The 17,544-nt window shown below is 28.8% G+C and overlaps 3 protein-coding genes across 5 annotated transcripts; 1 reads left to right on the top strand and 2 right to left on the bottom strand.

Moving 5' to 3' along the window:
• Positions 1-1,850: 1,850 nt before the first annotated feature.
• On the bottom strand, positions 1,851-7,024 carry LOC112693866 (trifunctional enzyme subunit beta, mitochondrial). Its single transcript, XM_025569113.1, has 9 exons — positions 6,779-7,024; positions 6,511-6,664; positions 3,870-4,245; positions 3,640-3,814; positions 3,440-3,570; positions 3,157-3,372; positions 2,927-3,077; positions 2,759-2,847; positions 1,851-2,019 (listed from the first exon to the last, which is right to left on the bottom strand). The coding sequence occupies exons 1-9, from the start codon at positions 6,846-6,848 to the stop codon at positions 1,972-1,974; spliced, it is 1,410 nt and encodes a 469-aa protein (XP_025424898.1). The 5' UTR covers positions 6,849-7,024; the 3' UTR covers positions 1,851-1,971.
• A 231-nt stretch (positions 7,025-7,255) lies between these two features.
• On the top strand, positions 7,256-12,435 carry LOC112693865 (E3 ubiquitin-protein ligase MARCH6). Of its 2 annotated transcripts, XM_025569111.1 has the most exons (7): positions 7,256-7,505; positions 7,587-7,673; positions 9,456-9,879; positions 9,949-10,212; positions 10,270-10,668; positions 10,740-11,015; positions 11,081-12,435. In XM_025569111.1, the coding sequence occupies exons 3-7, from the start codon at positions 9,490-9,492 to the stop codon at positions 12,374-12,376; spliced, it is 2,625 nt and encodes an 874-aa protein (XP_025424896.1). In that variant the 5' UTR covers positions 7,256-7,505; positions 7,587-7,673; positions 9,456-9,489; the 3' UTR covers positions 12,377-12,435. The 2 variants fall into 2 exon arrangements, with proteins under 2 accessions (XP_025424896.1, XP_025424897.1); XM_025569112.1 differs by lacking the exons at positions 7,256-7,505; positions 7,587-7,673 and adding an exon at positions 7,957-7,981.
• Positions 12,436-12,848: 413 nt separating this feature from the next.
• On the bottom strand, positions 12,849-17,544 carry LOC112693867 (DIS3-like exonuclease 2). 2 transcript variants are annotated; one of them, XM_025569115.1, is made up of 13 exons: positions 17,231-17,544; positions 16,751-16,885; positions 16,564-16,693; positions 16,402-16,503; positions 16,019-16,308; positions 14,900-15,064; positions 14,636-14,828; positions 14,393-14,566; positions 14,074-14,321; positions 13,728-14,001; positions 13,432-13,616; positions 13,170-13,365; positions 12,849-13,099 (listed from the first exon to the last, which is right to left on the bottom strand). In XM_025569115.1, exons 1-13 carry the CDS (start codon positions 17,347-17,349, stop codon positions 12,905-12,907), a joined length of 2,406 nt encoding a protein of 801 aa, XP_025424900.1. In that variant the 5' UTR covers positions 17,350-17,544; the 3' UTR covers positions 12,849-12,904. The 2 variants fall into 2 exon arrangements, with proteins under 2 accessions (XP_025424900.1, XP_025424899.1); XM_025569114.1 differs by having other exon boundaries at positions 16,751-16,939.

The following is a 17,544-nucleotide window of genomic DNA, read 5'->3' on the forward strand; positions in this document are numbered from 1 at the left end:
GTTGAGTGTACTACAAAGTCTTATAATTAATATAGACGAAACAGAAGTATAATGTCAAATAAACTCCCAACCATTTTTTCGTGTAAAGGAAAAAAAATAGTGGGAAAATCCATTGCTGTCAAAGATGGTGAATTAGTTAGGTACATCAGTTTGTTGCTTCAGTGTGAATGGTATTCATGTGTCCTCTATTTTAGTTTTCCCGAGAAAAATAATAAAATAATAGTATTCGAAAGGGATATCCCCAGAAACTTAAGAATTTTTATCTGATAGTGGTTACATAAATTCAGTGTTATTTTTAAAGCGTTTAGATCTTTTACTTCAAGTTTACGGCGCCTAAGAGGATACCGCGGAACATACCATCTTCGTGCGTCCGCAACAAAAGAGCGCATACCGCCTTCCCATAAGGCAATACATTGACGGACGGTAGGAATGACTTTTCCTAGGAACATGGAAAATATGTTATGCAGACCCCGATACATGTCGAGTAGAGAGGAGGACCCGGGTCTACACGACCATATTCTGACCACATGGTCTTGGGGTAGACAAGCATTCGTGGACATAATTGAATTTATCCTGTCCCAGAAAGAAGAGAATAAACGGGAATCGGAAAAATAGTCCGAGGAGATGGCGGACTCCGAGAGCCGGACCGTGAAAAAAGAAAAGCATCAGAACGGGTACCCAGACGGTTACCAGGTTGGCGGGCTCCAAGGGCCGGATCTTGAACTTGGAAAGGCAGCATCAAAACTGGTAGCCAGGCTGACGGGTGCAGTCAATGGTCCGTGAAGCTAGGAGACAGAACGATCCAACCGCAAATCGTAAAAATTGTAACGCGCACTCGGTCACTTTCCGAATGGCAATTTCCAATATCCAATCGCCCAGTCATCGTGTAAAGGTGTCGTTATTTTTTATTAAATAAACGATGGCGGCGGCCCCGAAACAAAGTGAAAAAGTTCTGTAGTCGTCGTCGATTCAAACAGAAAAAGAAAAGATCTTTTACCCCAAAGTACTATACGCAGGATTTAGTTTTCACAATGTTACACTTAGAAAAAAATAACTCCTTTACTTTTCTTTTTCCCTGAAAAGGCAGAGGGGCAAAATTAAGTACAGATACTAACCTCATGTTCATTAAATTCTATTCACACTAATAATTTTTAATCGACTAAAATAAAAAAACCTAAAATTTAGAATTTCACTATCTTTTTATAATTGTAATTATTATTTTTGCTCAAAATATCTAAAAAAAAGGGAATATGGCAATATAATAACTACATTAAACCTGTACAATTAATTCAAAGTTATTCGATGATGAGTTATTATTTTAGTTTATCTTAATAGTAAAAATGTTCCAATTGAGAAAACATAAATATAATGAAATAATTGTTAAAGCTAAGAATAATAAAATAACAGAACTGTATTTAACAAGTTAATTACTATTATAAGCAAACTTTTGTTTAATAAGTATAACTGAAACATTCAATTTTTTTTCAAGCTATATTAAATTTATTTCTATAGATTATATTCAATTAAGGATTACTAAAGTCAACAAAATCTTTGATTGAATTGTAACTTATTATATACTTATAGCTTAGAGATATATTCCATAAAGTGTATTTTTTATTATTTGATGTAGTTATATTACAAAAAAAGACATATATGATATTAAAAATAAACTTTATTCTTAACAATTTTGAGTTTATCAAATATGAGATTGTTAAATAAAATATAATATTTCATATTAAGAACAAAAATAATTTATAATTTGATAAATATTAACTATGGGATAAGTCCTTCAGACCAAAATAAAAAAAGGATAATATAATGAAAATAAAAACCAAGTGGAATAACAAAAATAAAATAGAACCATGATGGTCTTTTATTAATTATGATTTGTATTCATAACTAATTATATAAAATATTATTACCAGTTCACCTTCCATAGCACTTGCTTAAGATTTTAAAATCAATTTTTGTCTACAAAGCAGTTGCGTCTGGATGTCTTTCCACAATCATGCCAACTCCCTAAAACAAAGTATATAAGTTATATAAGATTACCACAATCAATAAATAACTATAGAGATTTAGAAGTAAACAAAAAACTATGAGCTTGTATTATTAATAATAACTGACTAACTTAACTGATTTGTTCATATTGTTTTTAGAATACTAAAACAATTTGTACTGTATATATATTTTTTTTTTTTTTTTTAAGTGGCTTATAAATGTATAACACTGCCTACACTAGTATTAATTCCAGTATAAATATAGTATACTTCATAAAAAAGAGAACTGTTTAGATTAGATGTTAAATGGTCAATTTGCCAAAAAAAAAAAACTTTCAATTCAATTTTTTGTCTATTAACCCATTTAATATTTTAATTTATAGTTGAATTATAGATTCTGTTTACCTATTATAAAATTTAAATAATCTACTTGTGTTATTACAGGAAATTATATTTTATATTATTAATGTATATCTATATTAACAGTCCTATATTTAAAATTTATTTTTAAATTAATTATCCAAAAAATGATTAATTGATTAGTAAATAAAATTTTATAAATATTATGATTATAACACGTAGTATATTTAAAACTAAATGATGATAAATCAAATTGTAAAAATAAAAAGTAATTTTATTATATTGTGAATTTGATTATTAAGTAACTTAATTATTTCTTTATACTTTATGTAAATCTATAAATGTCTACTATATATCATATGAAATAACATAATTCCAAAAAAAAAAACCAAATTTACCTGTCCACCAGCAGCACAAGCAGCAATCAAACCAAACTGACCATCTTCTCTGACTAATCTATTGGCAGTATGAACAGTCAAACGTACACCTAAAAATGTTAATAACAGTTAAGAATCAATAAATTAAACAAATCATTAACATTAATACAAAATAGAAAAACAGCTTACCGGTAGCAGCAAAAGGATGTCCAATACTTAATGAACCTCCCCATTTGTTCCATTTAGACAAGTCAGGTACTCCAACTTTGCTTTGTCTATTCATGTATTTTTGTGCAAACCAATCACTATCCATTGCTTTAAGATTTGCTAAAATTTGTCCCTGAATTTTATCAAAAGATAAGAATAAATAGCAATTTATACTACCCATAAAATAAAGAAAAATTGTAAGCAAAACTTACAGAAAAAGCTTCATGGACTTCCCAAACATCAATGTCTTTAACACTCAGACCAGCTTTTTCCAATACTTTAGGTGTAGCATATGTTGGCCCAAGCAATAATTGATCAATGGGATCCTGAGCCACGTACGTAAAATCTCTAAGATAAAGTTTAGGTTTAAGACCTAATTGCTTTGCTTTTTCTTCCGTCATTATAAGACAAGCAGATGCACCATCAGTCTAATAAAATGTACACTAAAAATTATAAATCTTGATAGTTAACTAAACATAATGTTTTTAAACTTACTAAAAATGATGAATTTGCAGCAGTAACTGTACCATGAGGTTTTACAAAAGCCGGTTTCAATTTGGAAATTTTTTCAATTGGAGATACTCTGATACCATTGTCTTTTTCAATTACTTTTGATGTATTTGGCACTAAATGTCATAAATAATTTTAAATAAATATAATTGTATGCACAAGTATCAAAATAACATTAAGCTTACTCCTAAACGGTATAATATCAGTTAAGTATCCTTTTTCTTGTGCTTCCTGTGCCATCGTGTGTGACCTAACAGCATATTGATCTTGTTCTTCTCGAGAAACTTTGAATGAAGCAGCTAATCTATCAGCTGAGAAACCCATGGTCTCTCCAGAACTAAATTCAGCAACAGCAGGCAACTAGAAATGCAAAATATTAAGTATTAATTTAAAAGCAAGATGATTTATAAAATACCTCAGGAAGTAAAAAGTTTGGTCTGAATGTTGAAAGAAGTTTCAATTTATCCATTAGCGATTTAGCTTTGTTTGCTCTTAAAAGTAAACTTCTCATCTTACGAGAGTGTCTAATTGGAACATCAGACATAAATTCAACACCACCAGCAACAATCACATCATATGCACCAGCAGCAATCAGTCCAATACCAGTCGTAATACCTTGATTTGAACTGATACATGCCATTGTAACAGTATGAGCAGGTACAGAGTATGGAAATCCAGCAGAAAGCGCAGCTTCCCGTCCAATATTGCTAGTTTTTACTTCTTGAATTACTGTACCATAAACAATATATTCAACTACTTCCCGAGGTATTTTTGTCTTCCTCATTAAGCCACTAATTTAAAACAAAATTTACAAATCAAAAAATTATTATTCATGCAATACATTTAAATTTGAAACATACTCTTTAATTAATATTTATATTTCAAGAAAAATTAAAAAAAAAAATAGAAACTTACTACAGTTTCAAATAGTATACAACAGTATATGTTTTAAATTTATAACTGAAGTTATTAATTAGCCAGATGACTGAAGTATGAAATGTATTAAATTTTCTGTTTGAATAGGTCTAAATTAATGAATAATATATATATATATATATATATATTATTTGGTTCTTATTCATCCAAATAAACGAATAATTGATAAATAAATGTTAATATTAATAATATTATATATATATACATAATGAATTAAGATACTTCCAAATATTTCTTGTGTGAAGATGGTATGCCAAAAATTCTATACCCTCAGTATTTGTAAATTAAAAGGAAAATTGTTACATTTTACTTCCCAAATTTATGGAACAGTGTGGTGCAGAGGTCATAAAGCTAACAACGACATGTGCAGTTATCAGTTTGAACCCAATTTAATACAAAAACATCCTGGAGAATTGATTCTGTAATATCTCTCCCTTGACATTGTTCTGGTTGTTTTACACCTTTACACTCCTGGGAGTGAAGTTCACTGAGTGATGATTCTCTACTTATAGAAAGGGGTATAAGTGCTACAATGCACTTTATTTTTCCTTAGTGAAAAGTACATCAGACGGTTATTTCGATAGAAAAAAAATAAATACATTTTTCCAAATAATAATTTGGCAAATCATTTTGCTTTAATTAACACTTGACCAAATGTATTGTTTTATTTGTGAATTTATTATTAATTCACTTAATAAATAGAATAAACACAATATTTACATAATGGACCAATGAATATTATATGATAACTTTGAAAACTTTTTACCAGAATTAAATTTTTTTTAAAGTTAAATAATATTTGTATCTTATGGGTATGATTATTATAGTATTCTAAAATATATTCATCTTATGTACCAATGGACAAATTAAACTGGTAGAGCTTTAGGTTAGGACATTTATAAATGTTTTAACTAAACATTAGTGCTAACAGAAAAAAAGAACATTCTTATTTGAAATCAATGAATTTCTATTTTAGCTCATACATATAAAAAAAATTACAAATAATTATTACTAATTTATGTTTCATAATAATTCTTACTATTGTAAATTAAATTAACTAGTAATTTCCAATCTACACATTATTTCATAAATAAAATATGAAACCAGTTAGAATGATAATTAGGTTAATCTAACATTTCAAACATTTCTTATCTTCACTACTTTTACTTAAAGCAAAAAAAAAAAAATCAAAGAAAATATCATAAAATTTTAGATATTCCAAGAATTTAAAAATTGAATCCTTTTATATCTGTAGATAATATACATTTGAAATAAATTCTAAAAAACAAGGAATACAATATCAATCAAAATTAAAGATTTATATAAAATGTATATACATTTTACTATCAATAATTGAATAACAACATTTATTTCATCATTGATACACTTTTAAACAAAATACATATTTTACTTTCAAACCCAATCCATGACTACTATTATAAAAATATTAAAAGTATTTCTTTATTTATTTCAGTCAGTTATTTTACTTTAAAATTATTAAACTTAGATGTTTAATAAACTCAAATTCATTAAATTATTAAATTTGATTATTACTTATATTAAAACATTAGGTCATAATAAATAGCTTTAAGCTTTAAGTATAACAAAAATAAAGGATGCCAATAATAAAGTTAGTTACTCAACATAACACCTTGACCTTCATTAAATATACTTCCTGATACATAATATTATCTTAAAACCATGATAATGATAAAAAGTTATCTTTAGGTATATGAAAAAAAATATATAAATATCTAGATTTTAAATCTCTAATAAATGATACATTTAAATATAAATAGATACTTAAAATTCATATATGTACAGTACTTAAATGAAACTTTAGTAAATCAAAATTATCTAATGTATTCTGGTTATTAAAAAAAAAAATAAAATACAACATTTAACAAATACTTTTACTTATTGATTTAAAATGGTGTTTAAAATTCATCTACATTTTAATATGCATAGGATCTAAAACAGTTAAAAAGAACTACCTAGTTAACCACTATTTGAATGAAAAGTTTAAACTGAAATTAAATATTTTTATCAGACTTTCCACTGTAGTTGGATTTAAAACATTGTAATGATTTTTTAATTTTAAATAAATCAAACCAACTTACATGAGAGCTTCTTTGGCTAATTCATGTGGCATCAAAGGGGCATAGTCCGTTCCTGATAATAAGAACGGAGTACGCACTCCATCTACAAACACTATATTCTTGCCAGTCTTGTCTTTCATACGAGGTGATGCAGTCGACAGACATCTGATCGGCACTGCAACGTAATAATTGTGAAAAATTAAGTACCCACAAGAGTTTGCATTATATACTTTCAAAAAATTATTATTACAATTATTGTTATAGTATTATTACAATACACGGTACTCACGGCAAACATTGTGTGACACAGATACCCTGGTGTCCAATTTAATAAGGTGTTTCAATAGATTCGATGCCATTGTGGATTATAGTATAGGTCTTGACGTTGCAGTACGCACCGTTGAACAAACGTCGACCTGATTCGATACGATCTAACTGAACGCGGAAATAGTGTTTCGTGTCAGAGAGAAAACAAAGGTCACGAAATCTTGAATTTTTCCCCGAGAAGAGATAATGAATATTATTTTTTTTTATTACGCTGTTATCGTCGTCCGACGCTGCTATCACACGCTTTATCACACATGAAGAAACCAGTTCACAACAGTTGCTGATAAGATGATTGCAATGTAATACTATATTATTGTGTACGAGGCAGATTATTTTAATATTATTAATTTTTATTAATCGTTATTATAAACGATTAAAATTATTAATCCATCTTGACTGTACATAAATGTGTATGTATTTATGATATGTTTGCAAAAATGGAAAAAAATATAAGCACAACATGAACACTATTATTCTCGGCACGTTGTCAATAGACGCCCGAAGCGATTATGCTTCAATATCGATTCCCGGTGTGTTTCGCTGCACAATAAAAATGACATTTTCGCTGCCCAATGCACCTGTACACAACTTACCGCGTACGTCCTTTGCGACCGTTGAATAACAGCTTAACCCGTGGTAATCACGAATACCCGGTATACGGTGTCCGTATGACTTGATTGATAACGTTGGTAAATTTATTGATCGGAAATATTAGTAGACTGTAATTTCTATTTGTTTTTCCTTATTCAAAATTCTATTTTGTCACTTAGAATTCATCCGGTGGTATAAATGTTATGAATGTTCCATCGACGTTTAGTGGGCAAGTGTTTCATCAACCGAACACAGTGGCGTAATAAGTAAGTTAATTAGCCGCTGTCGGACCGACTGTCCAATTAGTGTTATTGTCAACAATATGCCTAAAATTTTTTTTCGATATTATTACGCAATTTATTTTTACTTGTAAATAATAACAATTTCATGTTTCCACTCGTGGTTATATAAAAAACTATCACCGTTGTCGTTTCGTGTCATTGTGTATGTGAATAATTGAATTAAAAACGTTAGGGAATTTTATTTTTCATCACTAATATTAATTATTTTTACTTGGGTAGGTTTGTACAAGGTATTTTGTAGTTTTTCATCGAGAATCTAATTATTTATTTGTGTAAGTTATTAATTATCATTACATTCAGGAATCTTACATATTATTTGATATACTATATATATATATATAAATGTATAATTTATTATATCCATTAAAAACAAACATAAAATAAAATCTTAATCAGTTTTTGACATTAATAAATTAATTAATTTATATCTAGGAACTCTTCAAAACCTATTGTTTTTCTCTATTATTATATATTATCATGTTTAACTTGTATTTAACATCATTAAAGTAAGTAAAAACACAATTTTCATTTTGACTTTCAAATACAATTTCTTTTCTAAAAATAATTGTTGGAAATTTAATTGTTACTATCTAGTTAAATAATATTAGAACTATGAAATTTAAATGAAACATATAAAATTAATTTTACAAAATATTTATGGAGTATCACTAATTACAATATAAATAATTTAAATATATATTATTAAATATAATAAGTTAAAATTAATTTGTTCGAAATATACTTATTAAAATAAATAACTAACCACTGTTTTGAAAATCCATTATTATTAATTGTCATCATATTATGCTATCTTAAATCAGGGAATTCAGTTTAAAAAAAAAAAAACATATTTCATTCCAGTACCTTAATTTTTAATCATATTTAATTTAAATTTAAATTTTTTTTTAAAAATAAGTGTAAGATGATCTAATAATTATAGATTAAATGATTTATAATAATATTTAATTTATGTAAAAATTTTAGTTTTTAAATAACATTTTAAACTTTTAGTACTTTATTTCCTTCTTGTTGTATAAATTCATATACCATCAATCCTGCAACCCATTTTTTATTTTATATAAATCAATTGAAATTAAATTAAAATTAAAAAAATAGTTCTTCCTAAATGAAAACATATTATAAAATAATTATTATATAAAAAATGTATTTAACATTTATGATTTAATTTAAGATGTTTTCTTAATACATATTCCAATATTCCAAAAAAATTAATTACTGTCAACAAGTTATTAGCAATGAATTTATAGTGGTATTTATGATTTCTTTCTTACACAATCAATAACACTACAATCATTACTTAAATTAAAAATATATTGTATTAAATACAATGTTTATATTATTTAAATAATATCTAATAGGTATTTATTCTTAATTAGTTATAGAATCATATTTATAATATAATTATTCTAATGCTTAAATAAATGTCATTACATTCAATAATTAATTTCTTATTCAGGAAATTTTTTATTGTGTACATCTAAATATCTACTGAAATAAAAATAATTTTTCTTGTATCAAGTAAAATAAAAAAAAATTGTATTTATAGTTATTTCATTGTAGGACTGATGATAAATTTTAATCAAATATCTGTTAGTTTTTTTATTTAAAATAAAAATGTATAATTAAAGTTTACAAAAAAATGTTTCCATTTATAATCATTTTCAATATATTATTAACTATACATTTATTAATAATGTTATTCACTACATATTTGTTACATATTAGATTCATAAATTAATTTCCCATCTGCTCTTGCAAGATGGATGATATGGACGACCCTACTCAGGGAGCGGACATATGCAGGGTATGCCGATCGGAGGGCAGTCCAGAACGACCATTGTTTCATCCTTGCATATGCACTGGCAGTATAAAGTACATTCATCAGGAATGCTTGGTACAGTGGATGCGTTACAGCCGAAAAGAATATTGTGAACTTTGTAGTTATCGATTTTCATTTACTCCAATCTATGCCCCCGATATGCCTCGACGATTACCTATTAAGGATGTTGCAGCTGGTATTACCTCCAGTATTTTAACTGGTGTTAAATATTGGCTACATTTCACTTTGGTGGGATTGGCATGGCTCTGTGTTGTACCTTTTACAGCATGTCGAATTTACCGAAGTCTATTCAATGGTTCTTTTGATGCTGTATGTGATAAATTTATTAAATATATTTGTTTTTTATTTTATTGGATATATTTTAAAAATAAAATATAGGTGATATCTTTACCCCTTGATATGTGGTCATCGAAGAATATTTCTGGCGATATATTTCATGGCAGTTTCGTTGTGACTTGCACATTATTTGCATTTATTGGATTAATATGGCTAAGAGAACAAATATTGCATGGTGGTGGTCCTGATTGGTTGGAAAGAGATGAACCAGTTCCTCCCGTAGTAATCAACAATCAAAATGATCAACAACCACAAGCTGGTAACGTACTATTACCTCAAGTTCCTGATGATCATATTGTTGAAGAGGTTAGAAGTATGTTTTAGTTTATATTGATAGTATGATAAAAACAGTATTATTAATAGGTTGATGGAGAAATTCGCCAAGAAAATGGAAATCAAGTAGATGAAGGCCATTGGAATCCAATAGACTGGGGTGATCGAGCAGCAGAAGATTTGACTTGGGAACGACTTCTAGGATTAGATGGGTCATTGGTATTTTTGGAACATGTGTTTTGGGTAGTATCCATGAATGCATTATTCATATTGGTGTTTGCATTCTGTCCTTATCAAATGGGTAATCTGGCAATAACTGCTATGGCGTTACAAGATAAAGTAGCTGCATCACATTTTGAAGGTTTAGTGACTACACTTTGTGGTTATTGTCTCATTGGTATGTGTCTGTTGATTATGCACACATTCGCAACTATTATTGGGTTCAGACGTTCCAAACGTATAATTGGACTTAGTTATATTGTTGTAAAAGTAAGGATATTTTATTACTCATTAAATAATAATTATGGTTTAATGATTTCATGTAATATAAATTGTATTAGGTATCTTTACTCTCTGTCGTTGAGATTGGTGTATTACCTTTGGTGTGTGGTTGGTGGTTGGACATATGTTCATTATCAATGTTTGATACAAGTTTTAAAGACAGACTGGCCAGTTTCCGTTTAGCTCCTGGTACATCCATGTTCATCCATTGGCTAGTTGGTATGGTATATGTATATTATTTTGCATCGTTTGTACTACTCCTGCGAGAAGTTGTCCGACCAGGGGTGCTATGGTTTTTACGAAATCTTAATGATCCAGATTTTAGTCCTATACAAGTAATATAAATATTTGCTTGTATACTTTTTAATGGTTAGTGCTTAAATATTAAATTTTTTTTTAGGAACTAATACAACAAGGTATGCTACAACATGGAAGAAGGTTAATTGCATCAGCAATGATATTTGGCACAGCTGTTTTCCTTGTTGTTTGGTTACCAATACGAATTGTTAAATTTGTATGGCCTACATTTTTGCCATATAATGTAACATTGCACAGCGATTCTGTCAACGAATTATCTATGGAGCTATTACTTCTCCAGGTTGTATTACCAGCATTACTGGAGCAAACACACACCCGTAATTGGTTGAAAATGTGTATACGTATTTGGTGTGAAGTTGTCTCATATTTACTTGGAATTAAATCATATTTACTTGGAGACGGAGAAGAACCAGCTCCTGTTGTTGCTCCTATACATCCACCAGCAGCAGATTTAGGAGCTGCTCATGAGGGGCTGTTAAGACGTGGTGGACCTGTGGGTTTCCGCCCTTACTCTAGACCCACCAATTTTGCAATACGACTAATTGCTTTACTTATTCTGGTAGCAGTATCAGTGGTTGTAACCAGCTTATCGGTTATAACAGTACCTGTATTTTTGGGTCGTGTGGTCATGTCATTCTGGCCGGCATTGTTACAAACTAACCCGGAACATTCTGAATTACCAAACATACACGAACTATATACTGCAGCATGTGGCACATATATATGTTGGTTATCGGTGCGAGCTGTTTGCTTTGTAGTGGGATGGCTACCTGAAGGACGTACTGTTGTTATTAATCGATTAAAGTTCTGGCTCAAAATTGGATCCAAAGCAATGGTTGCATTTATCGTATTACTTGGTATAATTCCTTTTTTGTTTGGTCTACTCCTAGAGCTTGTCATGGTGGTACCATTCAGAGTGCCTTTGCATCAGACTCCTGTCCTATGGGCATGGCAAGATTGGGCCTTAGGTGTCCTGTACATGAAAATAGCGTGTGCCATCACTCTAATGGGACCGGATTGGTCTCTTAGACGAGCCATAGAACGTACCTATAGAGATGGATTTATGCGTTTGGACCTTAAGTTAATGATGCAAGATCTAGCTTTACCTGTGATTGCTGTCCTCAGTTTGTTTTTAGCTGTACCATATGCAATAGCCTACTCGATGGTACCGTTAGTTGTAAAAACTCACACAACTAGACTCCTGATTGCCAGACGAATATACCCAACACTTATGCTCATGATGATCATTGTTAAAGGAATGATGATGCAGGTGCGCCAATTCAAAAGGCTTTATGAACATATTAAAAATGACAAATATTTAGTGGGTAGAAGACTTGTAAATTATAACCATTCAAGTTCGGTTATGGGTCAAAATTAGTAAACTAATACATTTGGTGGATTGTTTTATTTCTTTATTATTATTTGTATAAAATGTTGTGTAAAATATTTGTTTTTTTTTTTTTAACTTTTCAATATATTTATACAATATATTAATATGATAATTATTGATTAATATATATATATATGTTATTATATTACTTATATCAAGTTATATATATACTCTGAAATAACCTATGATATTTAAAATGTTATTTAACTTAAGAAAATAAAATATATATTATAAACTCTGTACCCCTATTGTAAAACATTTGTTAATATAATGCGTACATAAATTTTTGCCAGTTAAACTTGGGTGATCTACATCCAATGAAAATATAGATAGTGCTAATTGACAGAAAACTATTGAACAACAAATTGTTGAGTCTGAAGTATTAATGTATATTATGTATATTATTAAAATACACATGGTAAAGGTTTCATACATAAAAAAAAAAAAAAAAACGATAATAATTAATATTTATACAATTAAAACTAGACGTCAAATCACAGTTTAAGAAAAAAAGTCTTAATTGTTTTGAATTAAAACAGCTCTCAGCTGTAAATCGCTTTCTATTTTCGTCAGCTTCAATTTTACTTTGGTGAAGACCTGTAATGTCTGTTTGATATTGTTTTCATCATCCCAAAAAATTGTTAATGTAGGTTTTTTTTCAACTAAAGTGTATTTACTAGATTTATGTTGTAAATCTCGATTTAGTGGACTCTATTAGAGAAAAAAGGTATGTAATGGCAAGATCAAAGATTAGTTTAAGATTGCGTAGAGAAAAACTTACGATGTTCACATAAACTTTAACGTTAATGTTCATTGAAAGGACTATTGCTTCGAAATAGTTTTCTTTGACTTCCGCCACAGATGCATATTCTTCAAGACCTCCAAGTTTACCAATTAGGTATGCAGCATACATGTCTGCACTAGCTTCCGATACTTTTTTCGCATTATTTTTTTTGTCGTTGCTGTTAATAGCTATCCTAAATTCAAAATTTTTAATAATTTATAACTTCTGTTAAAAATACAGTTTACTCCAAACTCCTTACTTATGGATGACCTCTGGATCTTCATACGGTTTAAATGGTTTGTTTGTTATACATGAAATAAGCATACGGTGTACTACTATGTCAGGATATCTACGAATAGGCGAAGTAAAGTGTGTATAATACTTAACATTTAACGCAAAATGGGACATATTTTTTTCCGGATCAATAACACAGTACTCGGCACGCTACAAAATCATAAAAATATACACAATGAAATTTTTGAAATCTTATGCTATGTTAACACACTATGATGGGTAATTAAGTAAATTAAAAAATGTACTATTATTTATACTTACAACCATTGGTTTTGAAAGAATGTTGTTGATAATAATGTCCCGAAGAAAATCGTCAGGTTTTCCTCCTTGAGTATAAAGAGCTTTAGATTTTTGAATGGATCCTGCAGAGGTGAAATCTATATTAATGTCATAAACTTTCAAGGATTTTGCAATTTTTTCTATTTGAACTGAATCAGGCGGTTGATGATTCCTGAGCAGTGCAGTTTTTGGGAAAACTGTCCTCAAATGATCAGCGACCAGCATATTAGCCAAAAGCATAAATTCTTCTATTAACCTATGATATTGAATGAAAATGACAAGATTTGAAAAATTAATAAAAAAAAAAAAAAATTAACTACCAACTGACCAATTACTCTCATGAAGTGTATATAACGAATATGACAATGGTTCACATGTTTCTCTGTCAATTTCAAATGATAACTTGGGCTGATTAATAGCTAGAGCACCAGAGTCAAAACGTTTCTTTCGCAACACGACTGCGAGTTTATGCAAATTACATACAACCTTAGCACAATCATCAATTGTAAATCCATTATAAACAGTAGGAAAATCGGAAGCTTCCCAATTTTTCTTGTCCTGATTTTCCAGGAATGTCTGTCAAGATAATTACTTTAAATATAAATACTGATCTGTTGATGAAAAATTAACAAATTAAAAATAAGCACCTGTGCGTGTGAATAATGGAGTTGAGCACAAGAATGTATTATGGACTGGTAAAAAGTCCGGTTAATCACAATACCATCTTGTGTAATTTCCAAAATAACTGAAACGGCGAGTTTATCGGTACCAGGTAATAATGAAGCCATCATTGTTAAAGCCGGAGGTAACATATGATACACCTGATATAGTTTGAAATACAATTTTGAATAAACAACATAAGTATAAAATTAATACATTTCAAAACTTACTCTTTGTACTAAGTAAACACTTGTTGCCAGTTTCTCTGCAATTTTATCTAATGGAGTACCATACTTAACGAAATGAGACACATCTGATATGTGAATGCCAACTTCATAAGTGCCGCCTGGTAGCAATATGCAAGAAAGTGCATCGTCCAAATCTTTGGCAGTAGGTGGATCAATAGAGAAAATACAATGTTTTCTATAAACAAAAAAGGAATTATTTCCAGAAATATAGATAATACTCAATTAATTAAGGAAAAAATACAACACCTGAAATCTTTTCTGTACTTAAGTTCATTTTCTAAAGTAAATGGAGGAGGAAAATATTGTTCTATATCTTTTGGGTACGGATCTTCTGATATATTGTGTGTCATTAATAGACCTCGAGTTTCTGCATTTATATCCCCAGAATCACCTAAAACTCCTTTTAATGTCCTAAAAAACACAGTTAGTACTATTATTTTAAATTTAACATAATAATAAGGGCTGAGATTTTGATGCAAATGCATCTTTTTTTCTGATATCCCAACACATAGATACGTAAGAAAAAAATTTGTTACAAGTAATGCTGATTAATTTAATGAAGTTTTTGTTTTATATTTTTTGAAAAATTTTACTTTATATGCATTCTTAGGGCATATGATGCTGTTTTAGGGAATTTTTCAAATTTTTAGAGCATTTTTCAGAATTTATCAATCATTTTTTAAATACTATGATTTTTGATTATAGGTTTCAGCATTTGTTCACTCAAAACTTGCATATTTAGTACATAATCTACTAAATTGATAAACTAATAAATACGATTATATTGACCTATAACTCTACAGCAGCGGTTCTCAAACTTTTTTTTTCGCGTATCACTTGAGAATATTATTATCAATCAGTCACGTAACATTAATGATTAAAAATAGAACCATACAAACTTCACATGGTTAAATACATTTATTTAAATTAATAAATGAGTTAAATATTGAATTTTTAATTTCCTCTCTACCACCATCCAACCTTTCGCGTACCACAGTTTGAGAACCGCTGCTCTACAGCATGTACCTATTTTATCAAAAATAGAAGAATATGAATATAGTTGAAAGAAATTTTTCTATTTTCAAAAGTCCAAAGACAATCATTACAACAAGTTATAAAATAAATTAAATTTAAATAAAATGTAAATGTTAAACAAATAACTATCTATTTAGTTATTTTTATATTAAATAAATATAATGAAATATCTTTGGTAACATGATTCTTCTTATATTATTTTTTAAACTACAATAAATAACTTTTTTTCTTATTTTTATAATGCATCATCTACGATTTTTAAAGTATTTTTTTTTTTTTGCTTTTTTAGAGCATTAAAATCCTAGCCCTAATAATAATAAATATACATACCCATAAGGATTCTTGAATTTGTACCAAATATCACTTGACATAGTAGCGTAATAAATTTGTTTAGATACACTAGATACACCAGTACCTGGCTTCCAACATATCTTTTCTTTCCAATCCCGAATTGATACGGTAATTCTAGGTAATCGTGGATCCTTAGAATACAAATGGCACTCTTTAGTAAAAAAGCTTTTTGGTTCAGACACCAGGAACCCTACAATAACAATGTTTTCTCTCCTTTTTATAACCTCACACACTTTGCCAGTTCGTTGACAATCTTCAGTATCCGGATTCTATCATAAATGTATTATTTTTTTATTATATTGTCATAGGTATTAAACATTAAATAAATCAACTATAATAATTTTAAATTTTAAAAATCATACCCTCCATTCAGATTTGTCTAATATTTGTACAACAACTAAATCGCCATCCAACGCTCTACGTTTTGCTATATTGCCAGAAATCAAAATATCTTTAGTTTTGTCCTACAAATCATGATAGTACAATAAGAGGTTAATATGAACATTATTAAGGTGTATTCTTACTGGTGAAGTAACATATGCTTCATGAAAATTTTTAGGATTAATACGTATAATTGCTTCTAAATATTCTTTATCTCTATTTTTAGCTTTTATATTTTCAAGATACGATTGATTAGTTGAAGATGAAACTGACCTAAATAACAATTAAATTAAATTATTAATAATATATTTTTTTAATTATTTTACATACGGTTGATTTGGACTTCTTTTACCATCAAATGGTAATAATTTATGGTTTTGTCCTTTTTTCTGTCTTTGTCTTCTTGTTCGTATACTGGATTCACTATCTGGCAAACCTTCACCATTTCCATCTGTACTCGATAATCTATTATTTTGCAAATTCATAGAGTTTAAAATACCTGATAACTTATTTAGATCACTAAAAAAATAAAAATAAAAACATTCATTGATTGATAAAATATTTTTAACATTATTGTACGAATTTAGATATTGACACGCTTGCTTAAGTTTTTATCATTGTCATAAATGTTAAATTATTATTATCTCACTTCAAATGAATCATATTTAAAAAGAAAAACCAAATATGACTCGTTTAAAATTAACACATTTGTACACTTAGGGCAATAAGAACTTACAAGACAATGCATAAAAAGAGGTAATAATAAAAACTATTGCAAACGGTTTGTATAAATCTAGCAGGTAATAATACTTTGGATTTCCGTGGAGATATTTCATAACAGATTTCGGACATGGAAACGCAACTCTACTGCTGGGATCGTTGAAATTGGTATTTTCCAGCACTCGCGAGAGACTTTCCAAATTATCCATTGTGAAAATAAATCGAAATTGAACAAGTTATCAGGAAATCTGTTTAAAACTAGTGACACGGCGGTGATGAAGAGACGAACCCACTGACATGGTATGTTGTTGAAGTGGCACTTTCAGTGACGGGTCCGGATTAATGACATTATTATATAAATTGTAAGAACAAACTACATTTCTCTTATGGCCACTTATCACGGT

Source organism: Sipha flava, unplaced genomic scaffold, assembly GCF_003268045.1.
Source record: "Sipha flava isolate LNK unplaced genomic scaffold, YSA_version1 118_pilon_pilon, whole genome shotgun sequence".
Taxonomy (NCBI): Eukaryota; Metazoa; Arthropoda; class Insecta; order Hemiptera; family Aphididae; genus Sipha; species Sipha flava.